At 39.0% G+C, this 13,442-nt stretch overlaps 4 protein-coding genes across 4 annotated transcripts; 1 reads left to right on the forward strand and 3 right to left on the reverse strand.

Moving 5' to 3' along the window:
- Positions 1-3,060: 3,060 nt before the first annotated feature.
- LOC6577938 lies at positions 3,061-4,168 on the forward strand. The gene is made up of 2 exons (XM_002003833.3): positions 3,061-3,803; positions 3,873-4,168. The coding sequence occupies exons 1-2, from the start codon at positions 3,061-3,063 to the stop codon at positions 3,991-3,993; spliced, it is 864 nt and encodes a 287-aa protein (XP_002003869.1). The 3' UTR covers positions 3,994-4,168.
- A 94-nt stretch (positions 4,169-4,262) lies between these two features.
- Positions 4,263-6,739, reverse strand: LOC6577939 (double-strand break repair protein MRE11). The gene is made up of 5 exons (XM_002003834.4): positions 6,424-6,739; positions 5,320-6,361; positions 5,103-5,263; positions 4,725-5,049; positions 4,263-4,661 (listed from the first exon to the last, which is right to left on the reverse strand). Exons 1-5 carry the CDS (start codon positions 6,648-6,650, stop codon positions 4,563-4,565), a joined length of 1,854 nt encoding a protein of 617 aa, XP_002003870.1. The 5' UTR covers positions 6,651-6,739; the 3' UTR covers positions 4,263-4,562.
- A 1,316-nt stretch (positions 6,740-8,055) lies between these two features.
- On the reverse strand, positions 8,056-11,380 carry LOC6577940 (double-strand break repair protein MRE11-like). Its single transcript, XM_032729368.2, has 4 exons — positions 10,795-11,380; positions 8,886-9,834; positions 8,679-8,827; positions 8,056-8,621 (listed from the first exon to the last, which is right to left on the reverse strand). The coding sequence occupies exons 1-4, from the start codon at positions 11,028-11,030 to the stop codon at positions 8,393-8,395; spliced, it is 1,563 nt and encodes a 520-aa protein (XP_032585259.1). The 5' UTR covers positions 11,031-11,380; the 3' UTR covers positions 8,056-8,392.
- Positions 11,381-11,737: 357 nt separating this feature from the next.
- Positions 11,738-13,300, reverse strand: LOC6577941 (lysosomal thioesterase PPT2 homolog). Its single transcript, XM_002003836.4, has 6 exons — positions 13,102-13,300; positions 12,905-13,004; positions 12,807-12,848; positions 12,639-12,746; positions 12,305-12,578; positions 11,738-12,238 (listed from the first exon to the last, which is right to left on the reverse strand). Exons 1-6 carry the CDS (start codon positions 13,231-13,233, stop codon positions 12,040-12,042), a joined length of 855 nt encoding a protein of 284 aa, XP_002003872.1. The 5' UTR covers positions 13,234-13,300; the 3' UTR covers positions 11,738-12,039.
- Positions 13,301-13,442: the final 142 nt, after the last annotated feature.

Below are 13,442 nucleotides of genomic sequence, written 5' to 3' on the forward strand. Positions count from 1 at the left end.
ATGATGAGATATGTACATACACAAAGATATATGAGTACATATATGGCATACTATATACATATGTATATAGACTACATAAAAGCATGTGTATTCATCTTGGTTTGATGTTGTTTCACCATATATTTTGAGAGTTTTCTGACAGTATTTGAGTATTCGTAGCAAAAGTATGAGGAATGCTTTTATATTACGATATTTATACCCTAAATAAAACTAAAGAAATCAAGATATAATGGTACATCAGATGCAAATAAAAGAAATAAAATTTGAACACACTTTCACACGATTCGAAATAATTAATAGGCAAGACGCTATTAACCAAGTAGAAAGTGTTGAAAAGTGTCTCCAACATTTTTCATCACGTTAATTGTAACGAGTAAGAACTTTGTAACCGGGTGCAACTGACTGCATGATACACGTTCACGCTACTAGACCAGATTAATTTAATATAAAATGACATTTTCCTTGAGCATAATTGTTTTCGGGCATCAAAATTATTTCTCTATTCGTCGAATAGATTTGTTGTAATACCTCTTTTACTGAGTGAGCCTAATATTTCATTTTACCTCTAAAATCATCTGTTTACTTATCATTTTTATCGGAAATGTACAGCAGATCAATTACGAATCATTTGTAAAATTATTCTATTTTAACTGTCAGACATAGATAAAATAGCTTAAATTATATAAAAGTAGAGAAAGAATTGAACATTTCTTTATTTTATCTACTAGAATTTTTAATATCTAGTTCCAATTTATATTAAATAATAATATCAATAATTTTTAGCATCAAGTTCTATTTCCTTCTGCTTCCGTATTATAATTTCGATTGATTTTAATATGAATTTGGATAAATAATTTAATCATAACGCCAATCGAAATTTAAATACTGAAGCAGAGAAGCATTTCATTACTCATTACTTTAATACTCCATTCCATTCCTTCATTACTTCAATAATTTATTACGTTAAATAAAAAATAAAATGTTTGCGCTTTATTAAATTCCAAATTAAATGTTTGTCCAGATTACATTAATAGGCTGTTGGACAGACTTTCTAATTGCCAGACTAGTTGTTCGAACCCAATATACTCTCGTACACTTTGCGAACGTGCATTTAAAACTGTCCCTAGTTAGCAAATAAACTAGGGTCTTCCCCTTGGGGGCCCGCTTTCATTGTCAGACTGCAGCAGGCAGGCGCTCCTAAGACTCATTTCGTGCAAGCTTTTTACAGTCGCTGCGCAAGTTGGCGGCGAAGAAAAGAAAATTTCTTAACTGTACTCAACTCAATTTCACCCACCGGGGCCCACTGCACCAAATGTGCAGCCTAGCTCAGAGCATCGCCGGCTTGCCGAGGCCACCAACCCAAGCGATCCATCTTCTCACATGTGCAGCTGGCTGCGCTGCGAGGGACCAGCCGTGGCCAGCTCTTTGGCTGCTTAATTGCATTATGGCACGCATCATAAAAATGCATTAGATTTTCCAAAAACTGGCGGCTCATTGCTGCTGCTAAAAATGCTAACCGTTTTGAATTGCAACTCTCCAACTAGGCTTTGGCTATTTGTTTTGCTTGAAGTCTGTTCTATTAAACTAATTTCAGATTTGTAGTAATTTAACTTGTAAAATTCTTTAACAAGCTATGCATTTCACAAATCAGTTTGTTATACCCAGCATCTAAATCGGATGCAGGGAAACCTTACGAAACAAGCATTGAACCATATATGACCTTATATATTATATATACAATCTTGATGAAGATGATGATGATGAAGCCAACTTGATCAAGACCTCTTCGGCAAGAATAGATCTTCTTGCCTGTAAAATTTTGGCAGACGGACCTGTAGAATCCTAGATAACTGTGTTCATTTTCATATAACTTAAGATCTTAAAGGAAAGAAATTTATATGTCTATATCTGACGTGTTAATTCCTTTACACATCCCGGAATACATTGCAAAGTATATATTGCTGTAATTTGGCTCATATAAGACATACTGATAGTCCAAAAGTTTCTTTAGGATCACATTAAAGAATCACATTAAATGTATCAAATAAACACACACCAGCTAAGTAATTAGTAATTTTGTAATTTTTTCCCATTTTCATTAATTTTTTTATTGCAGTACATTTCAAAACCAAAATTGTAAAAAAATTTTTATTCCAGATAAAATATACCTATAATTTAATATGAATAAATAAAGAAAATCGAAAAAATCGAATTGCAAACATCTGTATATGAATGTACTTATTTCCTATATATTACTTTTAAATATGTATGCAGATATATAACCATAAAAAAAAACACTTAATAATATGGCTAGGAAATTATTTAGTCAAACAGAATCTTAACTCTGTTGTGTACTCTCTATAGATGTAAGTTGGAATAATTATAATGTTCATCACGGACACAGGGTATTTGCTAGTGAAGCACTCCAAACAAGATCACTCTTACTTGCTTCTTATAATTAGCCATTTCATTTGACTTCTTATTTTTCTTGATGATGATTAATTTATTTAGTTGTTCTGCGAAGTAACAGAGCTGAAGCTGAAGCCCTGCAACTTTACACTTGAAACTTATGCTAAAGGCCCTTAACAATATATGCATATGTATTACCAGGTATCCGGCGAGGCGAAGAAAGATCTGTTCAATAAAAGCAGCAGCAGAAGGCAATGCATTTGGCCAGCTGAGTCAGTGCAGCAGCACGAATGCGATCTGAGCATGAATGAGCAAGAGCATCCATCCCATCCATGGGTGAGCAAGTAACGAATACATGTCAGCCCCATAACGCCAAATGCCGATTATACCGATCAAAGAAAGGCAAATTTCGAAGAAGAGTAAACAAAAAGCAAAAATATGGCCAATTTTAATTGGCCAACACCAGTGGCAGCCAGATCTCGCCTCGTCTTTCCAACTGAGTGAACAGCCTTGGCCATGGATCGCAATTTATAAAAGCGACGAGTCGACAGCGTTTTCGCTGGAGTATCATTCGAAGATCGTTGGCGGTTGGTAGCAAGTGGAAGTGGACTCAAGTCGGAATATTCATACGATATATCAGCAAGCAGAACAATGACGCGTCTCGAGTGGCTGCTGCTCCTGGCGTGTGCCGCCAGCATTGGAGCGGGTGTGGAGGCCGCCACAACTCAAATGCAGAGACGACGCCGACACAGCATCGTTGAGAGTGTACAAGCTGCACCTGCAGCTGCAGCTCCAGCTCCAGCTGGCGGCAGTGACTGGGGATTGGGACCGGAGCTGACATTGGCCCGGCGTGTTTACGACGATTGCCAGGGCAAGAACGACTTCGTTGGCTGCCTCAAGCAGAAGGCGCTGCACGCCTTGACACGCGCCCTGGACCAGGACTCCATTAAAATCGTGGACGGTCTCGTGCTCGAGAAACAGAACCAAAGCGACACTGAGAGCATCATCGGGTCGTTGACAGATGCCAGGCAGTTCGGCAACCTAGCGCCCATCGATCGCGCTCTGCTCTCCAAGGCTGACAAACTAATGCGCACCCATGCGCTCAAAGTAGACATGGACCTGGACTTGGACGTGGGCGTCGGTCGCGAGCATGAGCATAAGAAGAAGAAGCACAAAGACGGCGGACACATCAAGTATGTGATTGCTGCCCTGCTAACGGCGATGGGCATTGCCGGCCCGCTCGGCCTGAAGGCGCTTGCCGCTATTGCCGGCAAGGCGCTTGTGATTAGCAAGGTCGCCCTGACCATTGCGGGCATAATAGCGCTCAAGAAGCTCTTCTCGCACGATCACAGCGAGGAGACCAGCTTCCAGGTGCACGCCGGCGAGCACAACAGGTAACTCTGACCCTCTACGCATGCCCAGTCCCAAATCAAGTACAAATCAATCTCCATCAACCATTTTAGACGCAACACGTACGTCATCAGACCCGTCTCGAAGACAAATGCTGGCGTGGGCGTAACAGCTGCCGGCGGCAGCTCCCCGGTGGATCCATATCGCTACTACTACGAGTACCACCAGAAGTAGACACAGAGCTCAAGTCTTTGCTCAAGTTGCGTGTGCGTGCGGATGTGGGTGTGTGTGTGCGTGCTTAAACGTCGTTATTCTCCAAAGTCGATGCAGCTAGACTACCAAAGAATCGAGCCGATCCGAATGCAGTGAGGTCAAGTCCTTACATCCTTTTGTGCGTTAAGGGACGGGCGCTAGCTCTTATTGTAGCTCTTTAGTTTAAGTGTAAAATAGGTTATTTTCAAGTGGATTGCACATAATAAACAAGTATTAAGTGTTACAACAAGTTTTACAAAGCCGTTTTACAAAATGCTTTATTCGGATTGAAAATGTAAATGGATTGAGTTTATATCCATGAGACAATCGATCGGCACAATCTGTTTTTGGAGTATATTAAAAACGTATTTCTAGTTTTAGTTTCTAAACTTGTTAAGCGAAACAAATATTGTATATACAAACTTATTAATACTAACAAACGAGTCGATCGACAACGCACAACTAGAAAATTATAGCCGGGTGCAACCCACTGAAGACAATTTTGAAAAGTATTTGCATTATTTGTAATGTTAAATACTGTCATATACATCTTAGTCGGAGTCATCAGATACAACGTAGGTTACTGTTGCCTTTGCTCTACGTCCCCTATTAGAGGCTTCCAAAAGCCCTTGAGCAGCACTTGATGAATTCTGAACGAAAAAATGAATAATGAATAAAATGAATCATAGATAGAATTGCAAAATTAAGCTCACTTTAGTGTTGACAGACACATCTAACTTAGCTTTAGCCCGAGTTGAAGCTGCACCTCCTCGACCACGAGTTCCAGCGCCTCGACCAGCTCCGCGGCCAGTAGCTCTGGCACTGGATGTCACTTGCGCCTCAGACAGATCGGCTTCATTACTTGTCTTAATGTTGGCGAGTGAGCTCTTAGCTTCTGTCTTAACGCCAAAGTCATCCAGCATTTTAAGCAGATCATCGGCTTTGTAGCGTTGCCTAAAATTCTCAATTTCATCATTTATATTCTCAATGGCAGGCAACGTGTCCATCAAATGCTCAACAGCCTTTTCATTGTAAAATCTGCAATTTGAATATTTATAGCAAGTTTTTTGTTTGTGTTGGCTAACACAAACTTGAAAATTTGGTCCGCGGCATTGTTGTCGGAGCGCTCGACCATGCGGTAGGTAACCTCCGCCAGTGCCTTGGAGTGTAGAAGCTTGAGCGGATTTTTGTCTTTGACTTCTTCGAAGTACCGATCGACTAGCTCTTCCACACGTGCCGTGTTCTCCACCTCCTGCAACCACAATGAAATTATTAGCTTGACAATTTAGATGTAGAGAAGCTGCTTACCATAACACGCTGCATAGCATCTTTGTCTATATTAACCTTATCACTTTTCGTTCTCTTGATTAGCTTTTCAAATTTGACAACATCTGCCCCATTGGCCACACGACTGCCAAAAATTTGACCGAAACGAATGGTATTGAACATGTACGTCTCATCAGTATAGCGAAGACGTAGACGTATCAGAGGAATCGTCGGCTGTTTTGGATGACCCGTGAGCAGAGTTTTGGCCTGCTCAATCATGTCCTCTACACGCTTTATGGCAAAGTTGTACACCTTTGTGGACGCATCGCCCTGCTTTAGATTCAGTTTGTCCACATAGTCCTCTAGATCAATTGACTCAAAGATAAATGGACGCACAGTTTGCAGCGGCAAAGGCTTGAGATTAAACTTTGTTTTGTAAATTTCCAGCAGACCCACGTGCTTTTTTAGCGATTCACCTTTGGCCAGCGAAGTAGCCACTGACGAGCCTGGTTGGGACACGTAGAAATCGCGTAAAGCGTTTACTTCCGGCTCAATGCGACAGTCGTGCTCATGACCCCAAATTATCAAATTCAGAAAAGCTGGCAGTAACTCTTCAGGCAGATAGTTCTTCGGACCTCGATCTGCGCGGTTTTGATGTACAACCATTAAATGGAACCAATCTTCCTCGGACTCATTTGGACAATTAATAGTCACTTTAAAGTCCTTAAAGATACGCACTAGGCGTGCATCGTGAATGTGGCTTAATCCATACAGTGCCAACTTGGTTTCGCCCTTACGGATCAAGATGGGGCTTATCTCTACTTTTGTAAGATCAGTCCAGCGACCAAAGTAGTTAATCAGACCCGTTGTGCTAAGCAAATCTAAGGAGCTCAAACGGCCAAAGCCACTCGGGTCGTCATGATTACCGTGTATAGAAAACACTGGTATGGAAATATTTAAATTGGGATCCTCGTAGTTTACCGACTGGTTGACAGCATTGTAAAAACATTGTGACTGATCACTAAGTATTTCAAGAGGTACGGGCTTGTCTCCAAATGTATAACGCCTGAGCAGTTCAATGCATCTGCAAGAGAAATTTCAATTTATAACCAAAAATGGAAGCTCTGTAATAACAACCCAACTCACTTGTACATAGCATTCTGGCTTGGCACTGAGTCATGAAATAAGTCACCTCCAAGCAATATCATATCCACATCCTCGGACACTGCCAGTTCCAAAATTTCCTCAAATGCTGTAAAGCTGTCTTCGCCGCGTACTGCGTCCTTCTCAGCGTAGCCCAAGTGATTGTCCGTGGCCACTAATACACGGATAATATTATCTACATCCTTTTCAGCTGCATCCGCCTCTGCCATATTTAATTCAGTTTATTATAACAGATTTACTTTCCAAAAAGGAATTTCACAACTGAAGCGCGGGCCGTGACGCGATTTATCGATAAGTCAGCAATCAGCTGTTGTTGATGCCATAAGCGTCGCCACGGGAAGTCCGGCAACGCTGCTTAACATTAAATTATTATTTGTTTCACAGACATACATACACACATACATAGTCAAGTTGAAGATCAATCAAATCATTTCAGATATTCATGTAGACATCCTTAAAGTTTAAGCTAATAAGCACGTACGTAAAAAAAAAAAGAAAATATTAATATTAATATTAATCAAGAAATCGGCATCTTGTCTCTGCTGCACTCTGTTTTCAAATTCTGAACTTCAGTCATCCTTGGAGAAAGAAACTGGATTCACCAAGTGGAAGCACCCGAGAGGATCAGGGGCTTTTTTTACTCGGTGTGGTTGGGTGTTGTTGTAAATGGCGAGAAATTCTGACAAGGATTCTTCATTGCACCAAGCTTTTAGCTACACAAAATTTATCTCTGCTAAGACACAGTGAGCTTGACAATTCTAATGGTGATTTTCTTGGTTTTCTTGACCTAGTCCTGGGTCCACTTAGTATCTGAGCCCAGGAATTAAGAATGAGTTTATTCATCTTATGGCATCTGCTGTTCGCCAGCGTTTACTTAAAAGCATTCGTGTGGCCAAGTACTATGGTCTCATGTTCGACTCAATTCCCGATATTGCTCATCGCGATCAAATGATTTCGAAAAAAAAACGGTATTGTTTATTTTTTTCGCGACGAGGTTTTATGCAACGTCTGGCAGCACGGCTCTCGGAATAAACGGCAGGGCTATAGTTCTTTCATTATTGTGAACTAATCATATTTAAAAATCAATTATTGTGGCTATCAAAAGATGTGCTAAAATTTCTTATCTAATACTTTTACAATTTAATCAAGACCCAAAATGGTAAAAAAAAATACATATACATAAATTTTGTAATTGTAAGAATCAAGAATATCAAGTTGCAACTATAAGCTCAAACTATTTAGTACTTTCACAAGAATGTTGCCCGCACGCCCCTATAATAATGTTTTATTCTTTTGAATTGTTTATAGAAAACACATATTATCGCATACCATTATACATTATTATGTACTGTTATTTAAACTTTCAAGTTATCATCAAATTATCATCATTAGCTTCTTCGATTAAGATTAGCTAGACTGTCTTGAAAATAGAAAAATGGTTTAGAATATAAAATTTAAGTCTCATGTTTACTTCGAATGGCTTTTAAAAAATAATAGGTATTTGATTTTATATAAAACTTTAGATTAAGGATATTCCAGTCCATCGAATCTATGGTCAACAATTAAAAAATACTAAACAGCAAAACCAAAAATTTAACTGTCTTCAAAAAGAAATGAAATCTGTAATATTTATTTGCAAAATATATTTCTTTACATTATCAGATATTGCTAGAATGCTCAATTGTATTATGAAGCCAATAGAATCGACATGGTCAGAATAATAAAATAATAAATTTACGATGATGTGCAATCGGTTGATAACGAGACCAATAAACAATGTAGCACTATGTTAGTTGGTATAATCCGAGATAAAGTAGATTATTTTTCAATCTTTTTTGCGTTCGATAAATTAAAAGCGTCCAAGAGTAATTGTAACTCGTTTGTGAAGGGGACAACGATTAACAAGAATGCAACACTCAAATGGAACGTACTTTTGTGTTATTGGCTATCTTTAATTGACAATCTTTAATCGCTTAGTAGCAGCTAGTCCACCTCTGCTTGAAGGTTTGCCATCAGATACCGTTGGACGTTTAGCTCGTGTCTTAGCGCCAAGGGAATTCAATGCATTAAGAATATCGTCAGCCTTGTGCCGTCGACGAAAATTCTCTATTGCGTCTTGTATATTCTCAAGAGAAGGCATCGTTTGCATTAGGTGCTCTACTGCTTTATCACTGTAATATCTGCAATTATAGTATGCATTAAAGACTCTTCCTTCTATATCGAACAAATAAACTCACTTGAAAATCTGGTCAGCTGCATGGCCATCCGAATGTTTCACCATGCGCATAGTAACTTCCTTCAATACCTTGGAGTGAAAAAGCGTGAGCGGTATATCCTCGATATACCGACCTAGTAAATCTTCTAATGTCGTTAGATCATCCACCTCCTAATACACATTTACTTTGTTAGAAAGAAATTGTAGGTGATTAATAATGGGTCCTCACCATGCCAGACTCCACAGCAGCTTTGCCTGCATTTGCCGTATCATTTTCGGTAAGCCTCGTAAACCTCACAATATCCGCGACATTAGCCACACGAGTGCCAAAGAGATGACCGAAACGAATGGTATTGAACATGTGCGTCTCATCTGTGTATCGGAGACGGAGACGTATCAGAGGAATCGCCGGCTGCTTTGGATGACCCGTGAGCAGACTTTTGGCCCTCTCAATCAAGGCCTCTACACGGTTTATGGCAAAGTTATACACCTTTTCCGCTGCATCGCCTTCATTTAGGTGCAATTCCTCGACGAGATCGTCGAGATCGATTGACTCATATACGAATGGACGCACAGTTTGTAGTGGCAGTGGCTTCAGGCTCTCATTTAGTTTGTTTATCGTCAACAGACCGACGTGTTTTGTTTTCGACTCCCCCTTTATGAGTGACGTGGCTACCGAGGACCCCGGCTGGTAAACTTTGAAATGACCCGAAGCGCTCTGCTTAAAATCAACGTAGCAATCGTGTTCGTGTCCCCAGATAACCATATTCACAAACTCGGGTAGACGATCCTCGGGCAGATATTTCTTGCTACCACCACGATCTACGCGATTCTGATGTACCACCATCAATTGGTACCACTCCTCTCCAGACAGATTATCATTATGAAAGTTGATTTTAGACTTCTCTAGCATACGCACTAGCTGTGCATCAGGAATGTGACTGAGCCCATAGAGTGCCAACTTGGTTTCGCCTTTACGAATCAAGATGGGGTTTATCTCCACTCTTGAAAGATCTGTCCAGCGACCAAAATAGTTAATCAGACCTGTTGTGCTAAGCAAATCTAAGGAGCTCAAACGGCCAAAGCCACTCGGGTCGTCATGATTGCCGTGTATAGAAAATACTGGTATGGAAATTTTCAAATAGGGATCTTCGTAGTTTACCGAATGATTGAGTGCACTGTGAAAAGAAAGCGATTGATCACTTAATATTTCCAACGATACGGATTTATCTCCAAAAGTATATCGCCTCAGCAACCAAAGCCAAAGGAATTCAGGTTTATTATACCCTGAACCCATTGAAAATGGGAAATCAGGGTATAATGGTTTTGTGAAAAGTATGTAACAGGCAGAAGGAATCATCGCAGACCCCATAAAGTATATATATTCTTGATCAGGACGACGAGCTGAGTCGATATAGCCCTGTCCGTCTGTCCGTCCGTCCGTCCGTCCGTCCGTCCGTCCCTCCGTCCGTCCGTCCGTCCGTCCGTCCGTCCGTCCGTATGAGCAAAAGGATCTCAGAAGATATAAGAGCTAGAGAGCTGAAAATTGGCATGCATACTCGTGTATACCATAGGCAGTACAAGTTTGCTTTATTTTTTCGATAACTCGTCCGATAACTTTTTTATCGAGAATAATCGAAAAATCGACATTGTTTCTTCTGCCTAATTTGAACACTTTTAGACCTGGAGACTTAAAATTTGCGTTGTATATAAAGTTAATAGATACAAAGATTTTGTAATTTTCAGATTTTGGATACCACGCCCCCTTCGCCCCCAATTTGTAAAAAACGCATTTCAAGTACTAGAGACTTGTGATTTGGAACGTACACACATTTTAGCCATATTATTACGCTCTAAAAGTTTCATTAGGATCGTATGCCTACAAAAGAAATTATTCAACAAATAAATTCTCATAATATGCCCACACTGCAGTGCAGCCCAAGCGCAGCCGCTGCTAGCTGCGCAGTTTGCAGAGCGCGTGCTTATACGTGCATGTGTATGTATGTGTGCATAAAAGAAGTCCAGAATGATTAGAATATCAGTTTGGAGGGTTCAGGGTATCTCCTAGTCGAGCAGTCTCGACTGGAGCCTTCTTACTTGTTTTCAATTTGAAGATTTATTGTCAGTGATCTACTCACTTGTACAGCGCATTTTGGCTGGGCACTGAATCATGAAATAGGTCCCCTCCAAGCAATATCATATCCACATTCTCTGACACTGCCAGCTCTAATATTTCCTCAAAAGTCGTAAAACTGTCTTCGCCTCGCACTGCATCCTTCTCCGCGTAGCCCAAGTGGTTGTCCGTGGCCACCAATATGCGGATGCTATTGTCTGCATTATTTCCAACTGCGACTGTTCCTGCCATGTTCTCCATAGGTCTGCGATTTTTGCTTTACGAAACGGGATTTCTAAAGTTAAGCGCGATAAATAAGAAATCAGCTGTAGGCCTTATCAGAAGTGACCCAGTACTGGAGTGGTTTTGATGTTTTAAATATACTTTAGACCCATACTGATAATTTTTGGCAATGTATAGCAGTGTACGAAATTCGTACTACGAATACCGATGCACTGCAAGCTTTTTCGATCATCCCACATTCATTATTCCCTTCGACAGCCTGCGCATTACCTTGAACGCATTCAGAGTTAAAGTGAAGCTTCGCAAGGTAACGTAACGTAATCCATTGAGAGTAAATTTTTTAAGTATACTTAAACGATTGATGATCTGTCTTCGAATTCCCAAATAATAAAAATGCTATTATATCAGGAGTTAATTACTTGAGCTAATAAGTATATATATGCCTTTTGAGAGCATGAAATAAATCTTCCAAAAAGATATGCAGTTAGATCCATAATTTTTAGAGCATTGTTGCTGATGATAAGACTTACCAAAAATAATTTTATTGCATTAATTATTGATTATTATTTTTGTTGATTAGTCGTTGATTTAAGACATCAAGACTTCTTAGAGTTCTCTGAAATGCAAAAGCAGCTACTTTCCGATATACTCAGATTTATTATATAATTTTCTATTTTATTTCACAAAAAGTTATAATTACAAATAATTAAAATTAAATAATTCTTTTAAAACATTCCTGTCAAAATATATAAAGGTAGATTGTTCACTTTGTATAAATATTTGTTGTTGGTTGATAGCCTTAATCTCCATTGCAATTAAACATATCTTTGAATTTCTACATATAAAAATAACTATTTAACTATTTATTTTATAAAAGCGGATAGAACTAAGCTATCCATATATAGCATAGGCTCGAGAATATTTTTGATTACTCTTACTTAAATCAGTTCAAAATAAAATGTTTACCCATTCTATTCCATTCCTTTCGAATCACAGCCTGCTTCTACTCGCTTAAGGTTGAATTTGTTTAATCCAAATATGGCATTATAACTTCATTGATAACTCGTTTGTTCAAATGCCACGAAAGGTGATGTACGAATGGCTTAACAATAATAATTAGTTTATTAGCTTCCAGTAAGGTCTTCAATCCGATTGAGTCATTCATGTAGATTTCCCGTTTATAAAACGGAATCACATTCAATGATTCATTGAAGTAACTAAAATGACTGAAGAAAACATAGTTCAATAAAATTATATATATTATTTATATTGTATAGATTTGTATATATTACCTAGATTGCCATGGTGTAATAACATCATCGTTTGGTCCTCCGATTAGGACAAGCTTATTCAGCCGTACCATTCCCATTTTGAACGAAGTTGAATTGGAGCTCAGCTTCTCATTGTTAATCAAGGGTAAGAATTCACTATATTTCATATATAGGTCTTGTTTATGTGGGTCATTCCAGTAGCCGCCTACAGATGTGTGTTGCCCCACCCGCGAGTAGAATAGCTCAAATGCAGTTTTTGCCGCAAGATCAGGGAAAATTAAGTGCAAGAAACTTGCTGAAAGCGTAAAGAAAGATTACTAAATCTTAATCACATATATTTATATATATTACATACTTCCATATTGTCCAGCTTGAGGTGATGATAACGATATAAAGGTTTTTACATTGTGGTTGGGTAAGCTTTGAATCGCCGCCCTCGCCAAGAGCCCGCCTTGAGAGTAGCCTGCATAGAGGATCAGTAATCAACAATATAGTCCAAAGATGATTCCTAATATTGACATACCTAATACAATTATGCCTTCCGGGTGCAGTTTTCCAATTTGATCTAAAATTATACAGAAATAATTAATAGATGAGATCTTTTAAATAACATTAACTCACCTATGTAATCTTTTATTTGTTGGACTTGCCGCCAGGCATTCTCCAGGCTGTACCACCCGCTGAACTTATCACAATTGTACACGACTGTACCCGGATGAAACTGAATTGAAAACAAATGGAATTAAAAAATTGACTTTGAACTTGTCATTGGAGGCAAATAAACAATAACAAAGAACGGTTCGACCCCCCGCACTTACTTTCTCAATATGTCGCACCAAAACAGTCATAGATTCAGCTCCCGATAATATGCCATGGAGTATCACAACAGGCTTGTACGCCAAAGACCCAACAAAGTACATACATACTATTAGCAAGTATATTATTCTCATTTTTTAATCCACTGACGATGTGTGTCCTAGCGAAAAGATTCTCTGCGTTTGTTTTATTTACATAGCTATAAGAAACTGCTGTTAACGGAGGAGTGAGTATGTCCAGAGAGGAGCACAACTGTTAGTTATCCGACTGTTATTATGTTAAATTAAAATTAGTATGCAGCTCAGCGTTTACGCTTAAACAAAAAATGTATTAGGATTATTCG

The sequence above is a fragment of the Drosophila mojavensis genome, unplaced genomic scaffold (assembly GCF_018153725.1).
Source record: "Drosophila mojavensis isolate 15081-1352.22 unplaced genomic scaffold, ASM1815372v1 contig_49, whole genome shotgun sequence".
NCBI classification, from domain to species: domain Eukaryota; kingdom Metazoa; phylum Arthropoda; class Insecta; order Diptera; family Drosophilidae; genus Drosophila; species Drosophila mojavensis.

Bases quoted from the DNA above. Each gene is read 5' to 3' on its own strand.
- LOC6577938 (XM_002003833.3), top strand. From the start codon at position 3,061: ATGACGCGTCTCGAGTGGCTGCTGCTCCTGGCGTGTGCCGCCAGCATT. The intron at 3,804-3,872 runs GTAACTCTGACC...CAACCATTTTAG, and splicing joins CACGCCGGCGAGCACAACAG to ACGCAACACGTACGTCATCA.
- LOC6577939 (XM_002003834.4), bottom strand. From the start codon at position 6,650: ATGGCAGAGGCGGATGCAGCTGAAAAGGATGTAGATAATATTATCCGT. The intron at 6,362-6,423 runs GTGAGTTGGGTT...TTTCTCTTGCAG, and splicing joins AGCCAGAATGCTATGTACAA to ATGCATTGAACTGCTCAGGC. The intron at 5,264-5,319 runs GTAAGCAGCTTC...TTGTGGTTGCAG, and splicing joins ATGCTATGCAGCGTGTTATG to GAGGTGGAGAACACGGCACG.
- LOC6577940 (XM_032729368.2), bottom strand. From the start codon at position 11,030: ATGGAGAACATGGCAGGAACAGTCGCAGTTGGAAATAATGCAGACAAT. The intron at 9,835-10,794 runs GTGAGTAGATCA...TTCTTTTCACAG, and splicing joins AGCCAAAATGCGCTGTACAA to TGCACTCAATCATTCGGTAA. The intron at 8,828-8,885 runs GTGAGGACCCAT...AATGTGTATTAG, and splicing joins CTGCTGTGGAGTCTGGCATG to GAGGTGGATGATCTAACGAC.
- LOC6577941 (XM_002003836.4), bottom strand. From the start codon at position 13,233: ATGAGAATAATATACTTGCTAATAGTATGTATGTACTTTGTTGGGTCT. The intron at 12,579-12,638 runs GTATGTAATATA...TTACGCTTTCAG, and splicing joins TCAAGCTGGACAATATGGAA to CAAGTTTCTTGCACTTAATT. The intron at 12,239-12,304 runs GTAATATATACA...TGTTTTCTTCAG, and splicing joins ATTACACCATGGCAATCTAG to TCATTTTAGTTACTTCAATG.